We start from the raw sequence: 15,838 nt of genomic DNA on the forward strand, positions 1-15,838 counted from the left end.
TGGAATCTTGTGGCTTTATTCTTTTGGGAGCATCTTGAATCTCAAACTTTGTCTACTTCAAATAAAATGTCATTGGTCGCTAACCGGAACTTAACGAAAACTTGAGAGTCTGGTCTAGGATCTTAACAGTACTCAAAATCATGACAGGTTTGGACAGAGTAGATAGAGAGAAACTGTTGCCATTGGTGGAAGGATCGAGAACCAGAGCACACAGTTTTAAGGTAATTGGCAAAAGAAGCAATGCCAACACGAGGAAAAACATTTTCACACAGCATGTGGGAAAACGTTTTCACACAGTGAGTGGTTAGGATCTGGAATGTGCTGCCTGAGAGTGTGGTGGAGGCAGGTTCAATTGAGGCTTTCAAAAGGGAATTGGATCATTATCTGAAAAGAGAAAATTTTCAGGGCTATGGGAAAAGGCAAGGGAGTGGGACTTGGTGAATTGCTCCTTTAGAGGGCCAGCACAGACACAGTGCACTGAATGGCCTCCTTTGTGCTGAAACCATTATATGACTCTATAAAAAGGCTGCAGTAGAAGGTGAAAGACTATTGGCTACCAGATAACTAGTTTTTTGTTGCATTCAGTTAAGATTGATGCTGAAAGATCCTGCTCAGATATTGGAGGAATAGTTCATTTCGCTGAGTTGAGAATTGGATAATAAAGGAGTATTCTGCACAAAAAAAAAAATCAAGTTTCTATAGGGTAGCTCAAGCACCGGAGGGGATTTGTCAGCTCCATTTTGAGATCAGAGGGGATATTGAGGTTAATATATGAAGATGGAGTTAAGTGCAGCTATCAAAGGTAAGAAGTGATAACTGTTGAGATATTTGAGAGGCATGAAGAAACTGTGTTTTGAAAAATTAAAAGAGCATGATTTTCATGTCTCTCAGAAGATTTAAGGCAAAGATTTCTTCTACGTTTATGATGGATGGATTTACATATTTACTATACCTAGTGATTTATTGTGAGCAGAATGATAGTTTTGTGCATTGAATTTGTGCAGTCTGAAAGAAAGACGTGAATGTAAAGTGGAATTGTCAGCAAAGCTCTGAATTGAGTGGAAGAGATTGTTCTGCTCCTTAACCAATAATGTGGGTGAGAGAGAGAGCGAAGTTAAGGCATGGGATGAAACATTGCAGGTAAAAGGAGGATACTTGATAGCCATGAGCATAGCTTTCTTGGAAAACCAGATATTGGTATTTTATTTAGAGGCACATGGGCAAGACCATGTCAGATTTCAGAGATGTCCAGTCAATGGCAGGCAAATCACAGGAAGGCTCCAGAGGTGTATAAGATGGGCAAGAACCTCATCAGTCATGTTCATGTCCAAAGCGTACTGGCTATCATGGAATTTAAGGTGATGTATAATTTGAGAGTTAACACTTTCTAAAGTCGCAGAATTTAATTGATTTAAGTAACATAATGATTGAAAGGTTAAGAAGGATTGTGTTTCTGAGGGGATTGAAAATGCCTAAAAAGAATCCAATATGACCTGTGCAATCAAAAATGGAGTAGTTCTTCCAGCTCTGTGTTCTTAGTGTGTACTTGATCAGGGCAGCATTGGAGGAACCTTGCAAACAGATTTTCTGCAGCTAATGTGTTCCACAGACAAAAAAAAAAGTTTGTTTTTAAAAATACAATGATCTTTAATTCCAGAACACAGTGAACATCAGTAAAGGTCATTCACCCCATCACCCTTGCTTAGGTATCTGTGAACTGAAATTTGGGAAACTGGAAAATTAAGCTTATGAAGAGTATTAGGAAGGACTTTATGAAAATAAATAAAAGAGGATATCATTGTGAAAGTGAAACCGATTCCTGTAACAGAAGAGCAAATTGGAAATATGCTAAAAACATGGGGGGTGATGGGGGGGGGCGGCGCGGTGGCGCACTAATCTCCATGATTTAGAAGGACATGATGAGGAAAATGTTCATCTTTTTCTTTTTCTAAGGTGCCTACGTTTTTCTCAAGGATCCACCTGAAGGATTCTTCCCAAGAATGGGTGTGATAACTGTATCCGGATTGGCTGGATTAATTCTGGCATCAAGAGGTAGGTAGTGTTCATGAAACAATTGTTGCTTTGGAAGGCAGGATGAACTCCTTGGATACATGTATATGTTGATCCACATTTCTTCAGATTTGTTACCTGCATTCGTGGCTGTCGATCTATTTCCATAGAATGGTTACAGCACTGAAGGAGGCCATTTGACCCATCGATTCAATGCTGGGACACTGCAAGATCAGTATAGCTAGTCCCACTCCCCTGTCCTTTCCCCATAGCTCTGCAAGTTTTTTCTCTTCAAGTGCTTATCCAATTCCTTTTTGAAAGCCAAAATTGAATCTGCCTGGACCACCATGTCAGACGGTGCAGCATTCCAGATCTTAAATACTCAAGCAGTTTTTCCCCAAGTCGCCTTTGGTTTTTTTGCCAATCATCTTAAATCTGTGTCCTCAGGTTCTCGACCCTTCCACCAATGGAAACAAATTCTCCCTACCTACTCTGTTTAGACCCTCATGATTTTGAACACCTCTCTCAAATCTCCTCTCAACCTTCTCTGAGGAGAAGAGCCCCAGCTTCTCTAATCTATCCACATAACTGAAGTCCCACATCCCTGATACCATTCTTGTCAATCGTTTCTGCACCCTCTCTAAAGCCTTCATATCCTTCCTAAAGTGCCAAGCCCTGAATTGGACTCAACTTGAGGTTGAACTAGAGTTTTATAAAGGTTCATCATAATGTAGGAACATAATAGCACAGAAGCAGCCCATTCAGCCCATCGATTCTATGCTGGATATCTGTAGGGCAATCTAGTCAATTCCGTTCCCCTGCTTAGCCCTTGTAGCCTTGAAAATTTATTTCCCTCACATGTCCACCCAATTTTCTTTCAAAATCATCGATCAACACCGTTTCCACCACCCTCATAGGCAGCGAGTTCCAGCTCATTACCACTTGCTACAGAAGTAAGTTTATATCAGCACTTAAAGCTTCATAGCTTCATTGATTATTCCACATGAATAATCAAGACGCAATGGCTTAGAAATTTCTACTAATAACCATGTGAAATAGTGTTTGGATAGTGATTGGTAATTGCGGTTATCAGCCATTTTCTCCAGATGGCTGCCTCACCTAGAAACAAAGAAATTGATAGAGCCGCTTTCACAACCTCAGCTTCCTGAAGTGCCATACAGCCAACAACTTTTGAAGCGTAGTCACAGTTGTAATGTAGGAGCTACAACAGTTCATTGGTCTGAAGCAATGTTCCCTCCAACAGCATTGAAATAAATGACCAGGCCATCTGCTTTAGTGATATTGGATGAAGGATAAATAGTGCCAGGACACTGGGGAAACTCTGTTGCTCTTCCGTTAGTGCTGTGGATCTTTTTGCATTCATCTAAGGGCAGCTGGGGCTAGGTTAAATGTCATATCTGAAAGTCAACAGGCAGAATCCTGCCCTTGTCCGGCGGGGGCGGTCGGGAAGCCGACTGCTGCCCATGATTGAGGCCGGAAGGCGACTTCACACTGGCGGGTCAATTAAGGCCCACCAAGTGTGAAACGTGAGCGGCAGGGCTCAGTGCTGCCTGGGCGGATGGGGGAAGGAGGGCAAGCGGGGCGAGCGCGAACTTTGCGCATGCGCGCAAGTGCACACTTCATAATCTCCCTGAGGCACAGAGCTGCCTCAGGGAGATAAAGAGTTTTTTTAAAAGTAATAAAGAAATTAAAAATGTTATAAAACATATCCCTTCAATTAAATTAAAACATTTTTATTTTATTTTTATTTGCTTTAGGAAACCTCATCCAGCCCATGAATGAGGTTTCCTATAAAGCACAAAGGCCACTTGGCCTTTTTGCCTGCCCGACAACCGTAAGGTTGGATGGGCAGTGAAAAATTTATTTTAAATACACTGTTAATGGCCTTAATAGGCCTTTTAATTGTTGGTGGGCGCACTGCTGACTCCGGCACGCACTCGCCAACCAAAATATTGCACGACTGCTCATTGATGTCGGGACAGTCGCCTGATGTCAACAGGCGTCATTTTAAGCTCGAGCGGGTTGGGTATGCGCCCGCCCAGATTATATGCTGAATTTTCTGAAGTGGGGCTTGAATCCACAGCCCTGTTATTACATAATTGTTTACTGTTTAAACCCATTTCTTTCTGACTCTGGCAAGAATCACAAATTGAACCTATGTCAACTGATCAGTGGTATAGGCTGTATTAAATCCATTGAAATTTGATGCCCAGTCAAATTTTACCATCAGTTTGCTCTTCTTCTTTGACCACAAGAATTGAATGGATCAGAGGCAGCATCAGGAAAGAATCTGGCTACTTCATAGCTAGACTTGCTGCAAGGTTAGGATACCAGTTAGTAAGGAATAGATTAACTGATCAGAGCTATTCACACTCTGAAAATCATTTTATTTAAATGTTCTGATTTCAACAATGGCTTCAAAGGAAGGAATTATTAAAAGATCAACCCAACACCATTCAGGTGCTCCAATTAGCATAAAGGACTGGTTAGCAGCAACATTGTTAAAAGTCTGAGAGCAGGTAGTCTACCTGTTGTAATGTTGTACAGCTCAAAAAGACCTCAAGAATTTTGTACTAAGAAAAAGAAACCACAGCATTAATTAAGGAGGAGGAAGATACCAGAATCAATGTGAAAATACTGGAGAAGAGAAAAACAAAAGAAGACAGGAAGTGTTTTTAACTGAACAGCTGACTGAGAAAAATGGCTTGGAATGATGAGACGTTGGGAATGATTTGACGAAACTGTGGGGAAATGGGAGGAACAGAATGAGGATATTTATGAGAGACTTGGAAGGCTTACATTGTAAGAGAGGAACTAGCTTCCGTCATACAGGTGAGGAAAGGTTAGACCTAGATAAGAGAAACAAAGTTAGTTTTTGAAGTTGACATATCCCCGTCACCCCACCATCACCCCAACTAAATAAATGCTATTCTTCTGTGTTTGAACTATTGATGCCTATAGTATTGTTGTTATTTTAAGTTCATTCAGTTACAGTGTGACTTAGCTGAAACTTGGCTTTAAAAATCTTGTAGTCACCTTCCTGTGATGTGTTATTTGCTCTAACTGATTTGAATTTACGTAGGTCCACAGTTTAAGAAGATGGTATATCCTGTGGGACTTGCAACTGTAGGAATGGCCATTTGTTACCCTCAAGAAGCTATTTCAGTAGCAAAGGTAATATTTCCCTCCATTTTAATTAGTGTTATATTTTTCTTCTGATACGTGAATGACTAAAGGGTTATGCAGTGTTTAAAACAGTGATGAGGTTTGGAAAAAGGAGCTTTACAAAGTAGTTGGGCATACTGGACAATCTGAATGAATCCCGAGTTTTGGTGTAGTAATGCTTATGAAAAAGATTATTGCGTAGATGTTTTCTTTTAGAAAAGGAAGAATTTGCATTATACCGTGTTAAGAACAATGAATTAATCTGCTGCTGAGGTGGAGCTTTGGGGGGTCCATTTAGAGCACAAATTCCAATTGCTGGTAAGTGATGTTGGAAGAATTAGGAGTGAAATCAATAGGATGAGTTGAAACCATTTTTCCATTTAGGGCTTACAAATGAAAGTGGTTACATTTTTTGAATAAAAAACTTTTGATCAGTCAATATATTGGTGGTTAAACGACAACAATTTATATGGATATAGCGTGTTTAAGGTAGTAAAATGTCCCAAGGTGCTTAACGAGTGATATTAATATAAAAGAATCTTTTGACACAGAACCGCAGAAGGAGGAATCAGAAAGATGCCCAACAGCTTGAACAAGAGACAGCTTTATAGGAGCATCTTAAAAGAGAACAGAGAGTTGGAGAGGTTTACGGAGGGAAATTCCAGAGCTTTGGGGCAAGGCAGCTGAAAACATGGCCACTAATGGTGGAGCAATTAAAATTAGGGATGCAAAAGAGGCCAGAGTTTGAGGAGCGTAGTGATCTGGGCAGGGGGGTTAAGGTTGGTTATAGCAATTTAAGAGATGGGCAGCTGAGTTTTGGATAAGCACAAGCTTATATAGGCCTAGAATGACAGCTATGTAAACATCTATTTAGCATAATGTTCTGCAGTTGCTCTTGGAACTGGGAATGTTTTATTTGTTATTTCCTGGACAAGTGGGAGTTTCATTTTATTTCATCTGCATTTTTATTTGGCATGTAACTGGTAATTTTAAAATTCCAAATGATCATTTTTTTTTGGTTTTTGGTGTTAATTCTTGGCAGAGGTTGCATCAATTTACCAAACATATATGAGCAGAATAATGTATTTGCTAGGATACAACTTTGAGCAGTGAAATTGTTAGTGTTATGTTTTTTGTTTAGTTTTCTGGCCAGAAGATGTATGCTGTCAGCCAGGGCAGTTATGAGGCTGTTCAATCTCTCTGGAGAAGAAATACTGCAAAGAAAGAGGGAGACCAGGAGGTAATTTCGATTTCTGTGGAAAATAATCATTGAACCAGAAATCTTAACATAACATTAAAATTGGATGAAATGCATAAATTGTTTGGATCTTATAAATATAGTGCACTGTTTTCAGAAATGACAAGTGTAGCTTGCAACTACTTACAAATACCTTTTTCTGCATTTGCATTTTTTGAGTTAAGCTGTGTTTTGTGCTGTTTCACTTGACATTCTTAATAAAGTTGTTTTTGATGCTCTTTGTCTTAATTCAAAGTTAGTATGGTGTGGGAGAAAACTATTCCTTTCATATGTAAATGCGAAGCATAAAATGATCCTCAGCTTCAACACTGACTTTGTTGCCTTGTTTAGTATTAAAAGAGACATTGGATTCAATCCTGAACCTGACCTCTGTGTATTTGGTTGCTCTCTTTTCATCTCCTATTTTTTTTCTTTCTCTTTCTCTGTTCTTTTGAAAGTGCTCACTGAGTTCTATACAGGCAAGAATCTCTCCATCACCATTCTTAATGAGATCAGTTATCTCAGCACTGATGAGGAGCTCTCTCTTCAATACTTCCCTGCTCTAAACCAGCTGGTGGATTTTGCAACCAGCAGATGTATAAACATGGCCTCCATATCTCTTATCCAATCCACAACCTCTATATCCCATTCCCAAAGTGCATTTTCTGACTGACTTTGTTCACTGCATGGATTAGCTGAAGAAAATTAAAGATTAAATGAAAATAATTGTTAATCAATATTGTACATTTTTATAACCAAATTTTCTCCAGCTGGTTCCATTCATTACAACAAGGAAGTCAAAAGAAGAGGAAAAATGCACATGGTATGGAATGGCATATGGAATTCGGGAATGAAGATCACTTGCCATTTTAGTAGCTAGCATACTTCTAAACTCAATTGCTTCACAGACAAATATTAAGATGGGTCTTGAGCAAGACTGAAATGAGCATCTTGTTTCTTGTTTCCAAAGGTCATTGGATTCAAAGGGACAGCACACATCCTGGAAGTCCAGATACGTTGAACATTAAAATGTTATGAACAGATACAGAAAATAATCAAAAAGACTACTGGAATGTTGGCTTTTATACATAGAGGACTAGAATACAAGGGGGTAGCAGTAATGTTTCAGCGATACAAAGCCCCGATTAGACCACAGTTGGAGTACTGTATGGTACAGAAGGACCTAGGTGTCCTGGTATAGGAATCACATTGGTATGCAGGTGCAACAAGTGATAAGGAAGGCAAATGGAATGTTGGCATTTATTGCAAGGGGAATTGCGCATAAAAGTAGGGAAGTTATGCTACAGTTGTATAGGGTGTTGGTGAGACCACATCTGGAGTACTGTGTACGGTTTTTGTCTCCTTAAAGGATAAAATTGCATTCAGAACAGTTCAGGGAAGATTCACTCGACTGATTCCTGGGATGAAGTGGTTATCTTATGAGGAAAGGTTGAGCAGGTTGGGTCTATACCCATTGGAGTTTAGAAAATGAAAGGTGATCTGACCAAAACACACACAATCCTGATGGGACTTGATAGCGTGGATGCTGAATATTTCCCCTTGTGGGGGAGTCTAGAACCAGGGGACACAGTTTAAAAATTGAGGGTCTCCCATTGAAGACTGAGGTAGGATTTTTTTTTCTCTTAGGGGTCATTAGTCTGTGGAATTCTCTTCCCCAGAAAGTAGTGGAGGCTGAGTCATTGAATATGTTCAAGGTTGTGTTGAATAGATTTTTGATCAGCAAGGGAGTCAAGAATTATTGGATTATGGGACAAAGGCGAGCAAATGGAGTTAGGATGCAGATCAGATTAGGTTTCATGAATGGTAGAACATGTTTGCGGGCTTAAATCCTGTTCCTATGTTCCTATCTGATGTCCTGAGGAGCATCAAACATGGGATAATTCAACATGTTTCACTTGGGGAGAACACAATTTCAGAAAGGATGAGATATGGGGATGTTCATCAGTGAAGTAGCTCTTGTTGTTTTGAGTGTAGAATTAGGTGACACTGTAACAACATGTAGATTGTCTATGAATCCAAAGGACAAGATGGGCCTTTGATTTGGCATTAGTTGCTACTTTTGCCTCATATAGTACTGAAAAGGGTGTCAGACATTTGTGAATCTGACGTGGTCACTCTTGAATCTGATGTCCTTGTGCCTGCTCTTTGTTTTCTTCCCTCCCCCTAGCATTCCTGGAGCTGACTAAGTTGCATTGGTATCTTTGACCTCTGTGTTAGTCTGGCCCTATTTCATTCGTAAGTCTGCCCGAAGAGGTGAATAATGGCACTGAGAAATGAAAAAAAGATTTTTTTCTATTTCGCTACTAATGACGACAGTATTTACACAGCTGTTATTGATGCAAATCTGAGATTTAATGCAAAGTTTTCCACATCTTTCACTGTGCATTGTCCTTTAAATTCTCCCAAGCCTATATAACTTGCCATTTCTGTCACTCATTGTTTATTTTGCTGAGCAAACTTGGCAAATTTACATTAATTAATGTGAATTTCTAAATTATTCAATTGAGGCCAAGATTTAAAATCTGAAATGAAGTTGGGAGTGCAGTCACCCAACCCCTTTTTACAAATGTAGTCAACAACAACTTGTATTTAAATAGCTCCTTTAATGTATTAAAATGTCCCAATATGCTTAACAAGCACATTATATAAAAAAATATAATTTTGACACCGAGGCACAGAGAAGATATCAGAACAGATAACCAAAAGCCTGGCCAAAAAGGTAGATTTTATGAGCATCTTAGAGGAAGAGAGGGAGGCAGAGAAGTTTAGGGAGGGAATTCCAGAGCGTCAGGCCTCGGCATTTGAAAGTGGCTGCCAATGATGGAGCAATCAAAATTGAGGATGTACATTAGTCACTAAAAGTAAACATTTCCAAAAAAAGCATAAATTTAAACAAGCACAATATTCTTTCACTCTTGCTAATTAGTAGGAATTAAATTGTAAATGCAGACAAGTTAGGGAAAAGATAATATTAAGTTCATTTATTTGGAATTGATTTTTTTTTACATAGAAACAAGATCATATCAAGGTAATCTCATGAATCTGAAGCAAAAATTGAAAATGCTGGAATCACACAGTAAACTCTAAGGATCACACCTGAAACGTTAAAGTTAACCTGTCTTTTATCTTCACAGGTACTGAGGGACCTGCCCTGTGGGTCCACCCTTTCACATTTTTGACTTCCAGCATTTGCACTGTACTAACTTTTTATCTATCCTGTCTCCTTATTCCTTAATACAATTTGAGCTCGTCAGCAGTCGGTAAAATTTGAGCAATTCAGTGGTTGAATTGAAGGTTTCTGGTCATTCAGGAGTTGATTTTCAAAGCAGCAAATGATTGAAAATGATCCATTGCTGAACGTTTTTGATCAGACTTTGTGAATCTAGATTGACAGCCCTTCCAGCTGAGAATGAGCATTCTACTGCTGTAAACCTATGTGGAAGTAGGTTTCAATAACAATCAAAAATTAATATTTACATTGTTGTGCTTACCTAAAATTCAGCTCCTTTGTTGTTTTGCTTCTTCTGTATAAGGAGTAATTCTATGATCCCAGTGTGACACACTCACAGGGAACGTGAGTCGAGGAACCTGGCTAGTGCTGTCTGTGAGCACAACTTCCTGCAGGGAGTGTGGAATTGTGGAATTGCCCCATAGGTTAAAATAGAAATGATTACATTTTTTTAATAAGTGTGATAGTTATAGGTTACATATTTGTTAGTGAAATCGTGCAAGTACACTGGTCAATTGGGAGCAATTGGAGGTTAGCAAAAACCAGGGTGATAGTGGCAATTTGTACAGAATAGGATGAAGGAGCCAGATTTCTGGGTGAGTTTGTGTATGGTGAATCTCAAAAATCACAATCACGGAATCTTTACAGTGCAGAAGGAGGCACCCATCAAGTCCATGGGAAATAGGCTGAAGCTGATAAGAGCATGGATGAAGGTTTTGATGGCAGTGGGGATGAGCTAGGGGTGGAGATGGGTGATGTTTTGGAGGTGCAGACTGGCAGTCCTAGTAGTGGATTGGATATGGGAAAGGGTTGTTGAAGCTCAACTCTGGGCAGGGAAGGACACTGAGTGCACTGTGAATATGTGCTTGAACGGGGTTGGTGGAGCTGAGTGGGGCAAATAAAGCAGAGATTCGGCAAAAATCTAAACAAGGCAGCTTCAATCTCAGGAGCCCACTCGCAAAAGAGATTCCAACTTGTGTACAAATGGACAAAAATTACCAATCTCTGTTAACTAAAAAAAAATTAAACTGGTATTTGAATATTCTGCTTGCTTGAAATGAGCACTAAAGTAAGTTCTGCATTTTTATTGTTGGTATGTTAATTGTTTATTTTAGACCACTAAAGCACAGGAGGACCAGCTAAAGCAAGATTTATTTGGTAAAGCAGAAACCACTGATACTTCACTTGCAGAGGAATTGCCTCAAAAACTACTAGAGTCAGAAATTACCTTTGTGCCAACAGAAGGTACTAAACAGCATTTTTACTGTCATCAACTAGTTTGGATATTAACATGTATCATGATATAAACTTAATGTGCTGTGGGTGGTGAAGTTTTTATTATTTTACATAGGATTACATAGAACATACGGCATAGAAACATACCATTCAGCTCAACCAGCCCATTCTGAAGTTTATGTTCCACTCAAGCCTCCTTATCTAAACCTATCATTGTAACTTTATTTCCTTCTCCCATTTTCAAGCTTCCCCTTAAATGCATCCTTACTATTCGCTTCAGCCACTCCCTGTGGTAGTGAGTTTCACATTCTCACCCCGCTTTGGGTCACCCAGCTACAGCAGTTCCCCCAAGCAGCAATGACAACATGAACTGCCAGTTCTGCAGATGTCCATGTGATCTTCTATTGGACTCTTCAGTCATGAGAGGACTCTCAGAAGATGGTGAAGTCACTTACAGCTTGAATAACAACAAGTCTACTCCCACTCTTAGGGTAAAGAAGTTTCTTCTGAATTCCCTATTTTATTTCTTGGTGACTATCTTACATTGATGGCCTCTAAGTTATGCTCTTCCCCACAATAGAAAACATTCTCCATGTATCTGCTCTGTCAAAACCTTTCATAATTTAAAAAACCTCTATTACGTCAGCCATCAGCTTTTTTTTCAGGAGAAAAGAGACCCAGCCTGTCAATTCTTTCCTGATATATATACCCACACATTTCTGGTATATCAGCATTGTAAATTTTCTCTGCATCCTCTCCAGTGGCTCTAGATCCTTTTTATAATATGGCACCCAGCCTGGGCTTCTGGGTTACTAGTCCAGTGACATTACCACTGTGCTATCCCCTCCCCCTCATCATTTAATGTTATATCTACCATTTCTATCCCCCGATAAATCGCAAAGCAAAATAATTATTTAATATTCTTGCCATCTCTGTCATTACCTGTGTTATTATCCTGACCATCCCTTAATGTCCTATTTCCATCACAGCCTTCCTTTTTTATTGACATGCCTGTAAAATACTTTACTGTTTTGTTTTATGTTCCTTGATAATTTCATTTCATAGTTTCTTTTTGCCTTCTTCATTGTTTTTTGACTTCTCTCCTAATCTCTCCGTATTCTCTCCTTTAATGTACTCCTCTGTTGTCTGTGCACTTAATGAATGTCTTTTTCCTAACCCCCAATTGTGCCCACATATCTCTATTCATCCACAGAGTTTGTACTTTTAGTGCAATATATTCCCTGCACTACGGACACTATTTTAAATATTTCCCATTGTTGTTTTACATCATTGTTTGTCAGTACTGCCCCCATTTTATTTTCCAAAGTTCTATTCTCAGCCCATCAAAATCAGCTTTTCTCCAATTTTAGAGAAAAGAAAAAACCTCAAAGCTCACCAACGAATTCCACCTGCTTATCTAATTAATGCCTTTGGACTTTAGCTTTCAGGTCTTGCTGTCTCCCGCTCCCTCTCTTGGACTACTCCTTGTTTTGTAAAATAACCAGAAAAGCACTTTTACTCACTCTGCCGAATTCCTCACTCACCCAATTCCCTGAGTTAATTACTCTGCCAAAGCAGTACTCCGTCAAGCTGGATTTTGTGTGTAAGCAAAACCTCTTCTATTTATACGAACAGAAATTCCAGACCCCTGAGTCAACCCTGTTGACCAAGTAACCTGTCTTAACTAGCCACCTAATTTACTAACAGTGCAGCTGCCACTAACAGGCGGCTTATTTACCACTGGCTAAGATTGAAAAAAATACAAATTAAGGCTAAAGTTAAATGCCAAATGTGAAACTTGACTAGATTATACTACGAGATCAACTCTTTAAATTCCCTCAATTACCCAATTCCCCACGTTAAGTACTGTTGAAGCAGTGCTCTGTCAAGCTGGATTTCATGCTATTACTTCATAGGTAAGCAAAAACCTCTGGTACATAAACTAGCAGAAATTCCAAAGACTTGAGTTATATTATATTACTTAAATGCAAATATATTTCTATATCGTTCGATTGACGGATCTCTCTTACTATCTCTAGATCGATTGACTTCTCTTGATTCTCTTTCTTTTTCTCTCGGTTTCCCTTCCACCCAGCCCCAACCACCATCCTTTTTCTCTGGCTCGTGGTAGGTCAAATGATCTATTCTCTTATTCGAACAGAAAGGTTATAACATGCAGTAGGCAATCGATTGCCCTGCTTCTAAAGTACAGCCTGGTGTAAAGCCACAGGTATAGATGTACCATCCTAGGGCAGTAAGAGGCTAATTGTTCTTTGACAAGTCAATTAGATATCAGACTGGCCTTCTGTTTCTGTACTTTTTTACAAAGAGTATCAATTAAAAAATATGTTCTGTTAATGGATTTTTTTTTCTGTACACTGGCTTTTTTTTATGAAGCATGATAGAAATTTAACCCTGTGACACCTCAAGTACAACAGTCATGAACGAGTGTTTTTCTCCTGTTATTGTGAAGCATATTTCAGAAGTCTAGTTTAAAGTGACATCCACCTTTTTAATTTTTCGCTCATGCAACAGAAAAGCAAACGGCTGCATTTGATTCTAACTTGATGGACCATGGTCAGTCAAATCCTGAAGATACAGACTTGTACAGCACTCGAAGCTAAGGACCCAGAAGACTGCAGACATTTTCAATATGCTTTCTGGTATTTCAAAGAGTCTTTGTTGGCAGTGGAATAAATTTATATATCTGGAACTGTTAATGACCACCATTTATGCTAGCATATGAATTTATTTCATTATACAGTGTTTATTTATTTATATCTCAAAATGTGTCGATTATAAACCCGTCATCTCCTGCTAAGATTTTACACATTCAATTGCCACATTTAATAAAGAAATGAGATTGCTGTTTGTTTATATCACATTGTTTAATAGTGTACACAACACCCAGAAAATAAATATTGTGTAACTTCAGGAAAACCATGTAGATCTTTGTTCCTGGGAATGTATGAGGAGATCAGTTTCTATGGAGAGCTAAATGTGATTTTGTTTACTTAGCACTTTTTCTTCTCTTCCATCCAACTGGAACAAGAAGCTAAATTTTGTACTGCATGTTGAATTCTAATATTTTCTATCAGTAAGCTGAGGATACGGTGGGGGTCAGGAGGGGGTGGGGCGAAGGGAATTGCATTCTATTCAGGAAGACTTGACCCCAACAATGAGGTACAATGCCACCCAAGTGTGCAATACTCAGATCCTGTTCACACCTTGGGGCGCACAAAAGGTCCATTTAACTGAAATCACTTTTTGTTGTTCCACAGCACCACGCATTTGTTCTAATTTCCAGATCACATACTATTTACTTTCTAGATTCTGCTCCCAAGTCGCCAGCTACTGAGAGCTGTGGTGAGTGACTTGGCTGAGCTTACCTCCTCCCCTTTGCAGAAAGTACTTTTGTGCTTAACCAAAAAGAGGACCTTGCTTTGTGAAGAATTTTAGTGCTACTCAATTAGCTGCAATTCCCCTATTCTTTACCCATAGCCTTAGTAGTGCTCATTCTTACTGGGATTTGCATATGTTGGAAGGTATATTTAAAATATTATTCTTCCTCTTCTCCCTCCTCGAAGGCAGGTCTGACCCATAGCCCACGACCTCCACTATGGGTGGGGACAAAGAGGCAGGTCCTGAATCCACCCTAGCTGGAACAGGGATCGAACGCCACGCTGTTGGCACCACTCTGACCCTTACTGGCTATCCAGCCTACTGAGCCAAACCAAACCCAACCCACCCCCACTATGCCACAAGACCTCCATTTAAAATATTACTGAACTCCAAATCTATTGAATTAAATATTAGTGCAGCATATATAAAAAAACTTCTCAAGATTCTATTCACATTTCATATGAGAAGTGCATGTCAAGGAATCTCTTGCATCTGGTAAAAAGATGGATTTTCCACTGGATTTAAGACCAATGTATAGTGTTGTACATAAATAAAGCATTAGGTAGAGGTGGAATTAAAGGTCCTAAGCATGTGGCCTGCATATCTTGCCTCTTGTTCTGTATGTTCAGAAACCACGGCCTTAATTTCTTTAGCAGGTCTTAATTAAGTAATGAAGCCAATATTGATCTCGGCCAAAATAAAGCTAAGCTCTAATAACATTATTAAAACAAAGTTGCTTAGCTTAGAGAAACACATGGGATATCGTTATCATCATATATCATCGCTCATTTTGGATGAGGCAGATGTTTTGGGTAGAAAATCTATACTATAATGGATGGTGACAGATTTCCTAACTTGTGATGTCACAAGACAAGACTGGTGCAGACACTTACATTGAACCAGAGTTTGCAAAACCTGAAACAAGACGAGATGATTGTGAGATGCTTATAGTATACAGATGTCTCTTTATTCCTTCATTAAGGATTGAGACAATTCAGTGGAAAGCATTGTCCTTTCAATAGTAACAGTTGTGTTGATTTGGAGAAACTGAACGTAACTTGCGCCCCTTCAAGAAAATTGAGCAGACACTCTAATGGGCCATGATGTATTATCATATGATGGAAGTGAGGTGCTTTAAAATTCCCAAAAGAGAATCTCTTGGGAGCAAATGTAGTCTTTCAAGCATTAGAGACACAAACATCATCGAGACTTCTATAATTTAATATCTGTATATAGACAATAGTCTTCCTGGTCAATATGTCCCAGCATTGCTTTCAATTCATCTGGAGTCTGTTAAGTAGAGTTTTGATGTTTGAGCCAAGGCTGTTTCACTGTGACCTGATCTTTTAAGCCTCACTCTTGCATACTGTGTGGATGTCCTAAAAAGGCAATTGCTAATGGAAGTTTGTGTAGACTGGTAGCTGCTTGTGAATCTCTAGCTCTTGACCTTGGTGAGTGAACAGGTTAACAAGATCTCAGAAAAACAGCCAGAAATTACTGGTTTTCATTTTTTATTT

The 15,838-nt window shown here is 39.1% G+C and overlaps 1 protein-coding gene across 1 annotated transcript in view; it reads left to right on the forward strand.

Moving 5' to 3' along the window:
• LOC144683846 (MICOS complex subunit MIC27-like) overlaps positions 1–13,859 on the forward strand; it is a 57,253-nt gene extending 43,394 nt beyond the window's left edge. Inside the window, exons 5-9 of the mRNA XM_078547342.1 lie at positions 1,954–2,052; positions 5,114–5,205; positions 6,338–6,436; positions 10,799–10,928; positions 13,455–13,859. Coding sequence (XP_078403468.1) covers positions 1,954–2,052; positions 5,114–5,205; positions 6,338–6,436; positions 10,799–10,928; positions 13,455–13,543 — 509 coding nt within the window. The 3' untranslated portion in view covers positions 13,544–13,859. The remainder of the gene's footprint in view (positions 1–1,953; positions 2,053–5,113; positions 5,206–6,337; positions 6,437–10,798; positions 10,929–13,454) is intronic.
• The last annotated feature ends 1,979 nt before the right edge of the window (positions 13,860–15,838 follow it).

Source organism: Cetorhinus maximus, chromosome 8, assembly GCF_964194155.1.
Source record: "Cetorhinus maximus chromosome 8, sCetMax3.hap1.1, whole genome shotgun sequence".
Lineage (NCBI taxonomy): Eukaryota > Metazoa > Chordata > Chondrichthyes > Lamniformes > Cetorhinidae > Cetorhinus > Cetorhinus maximus.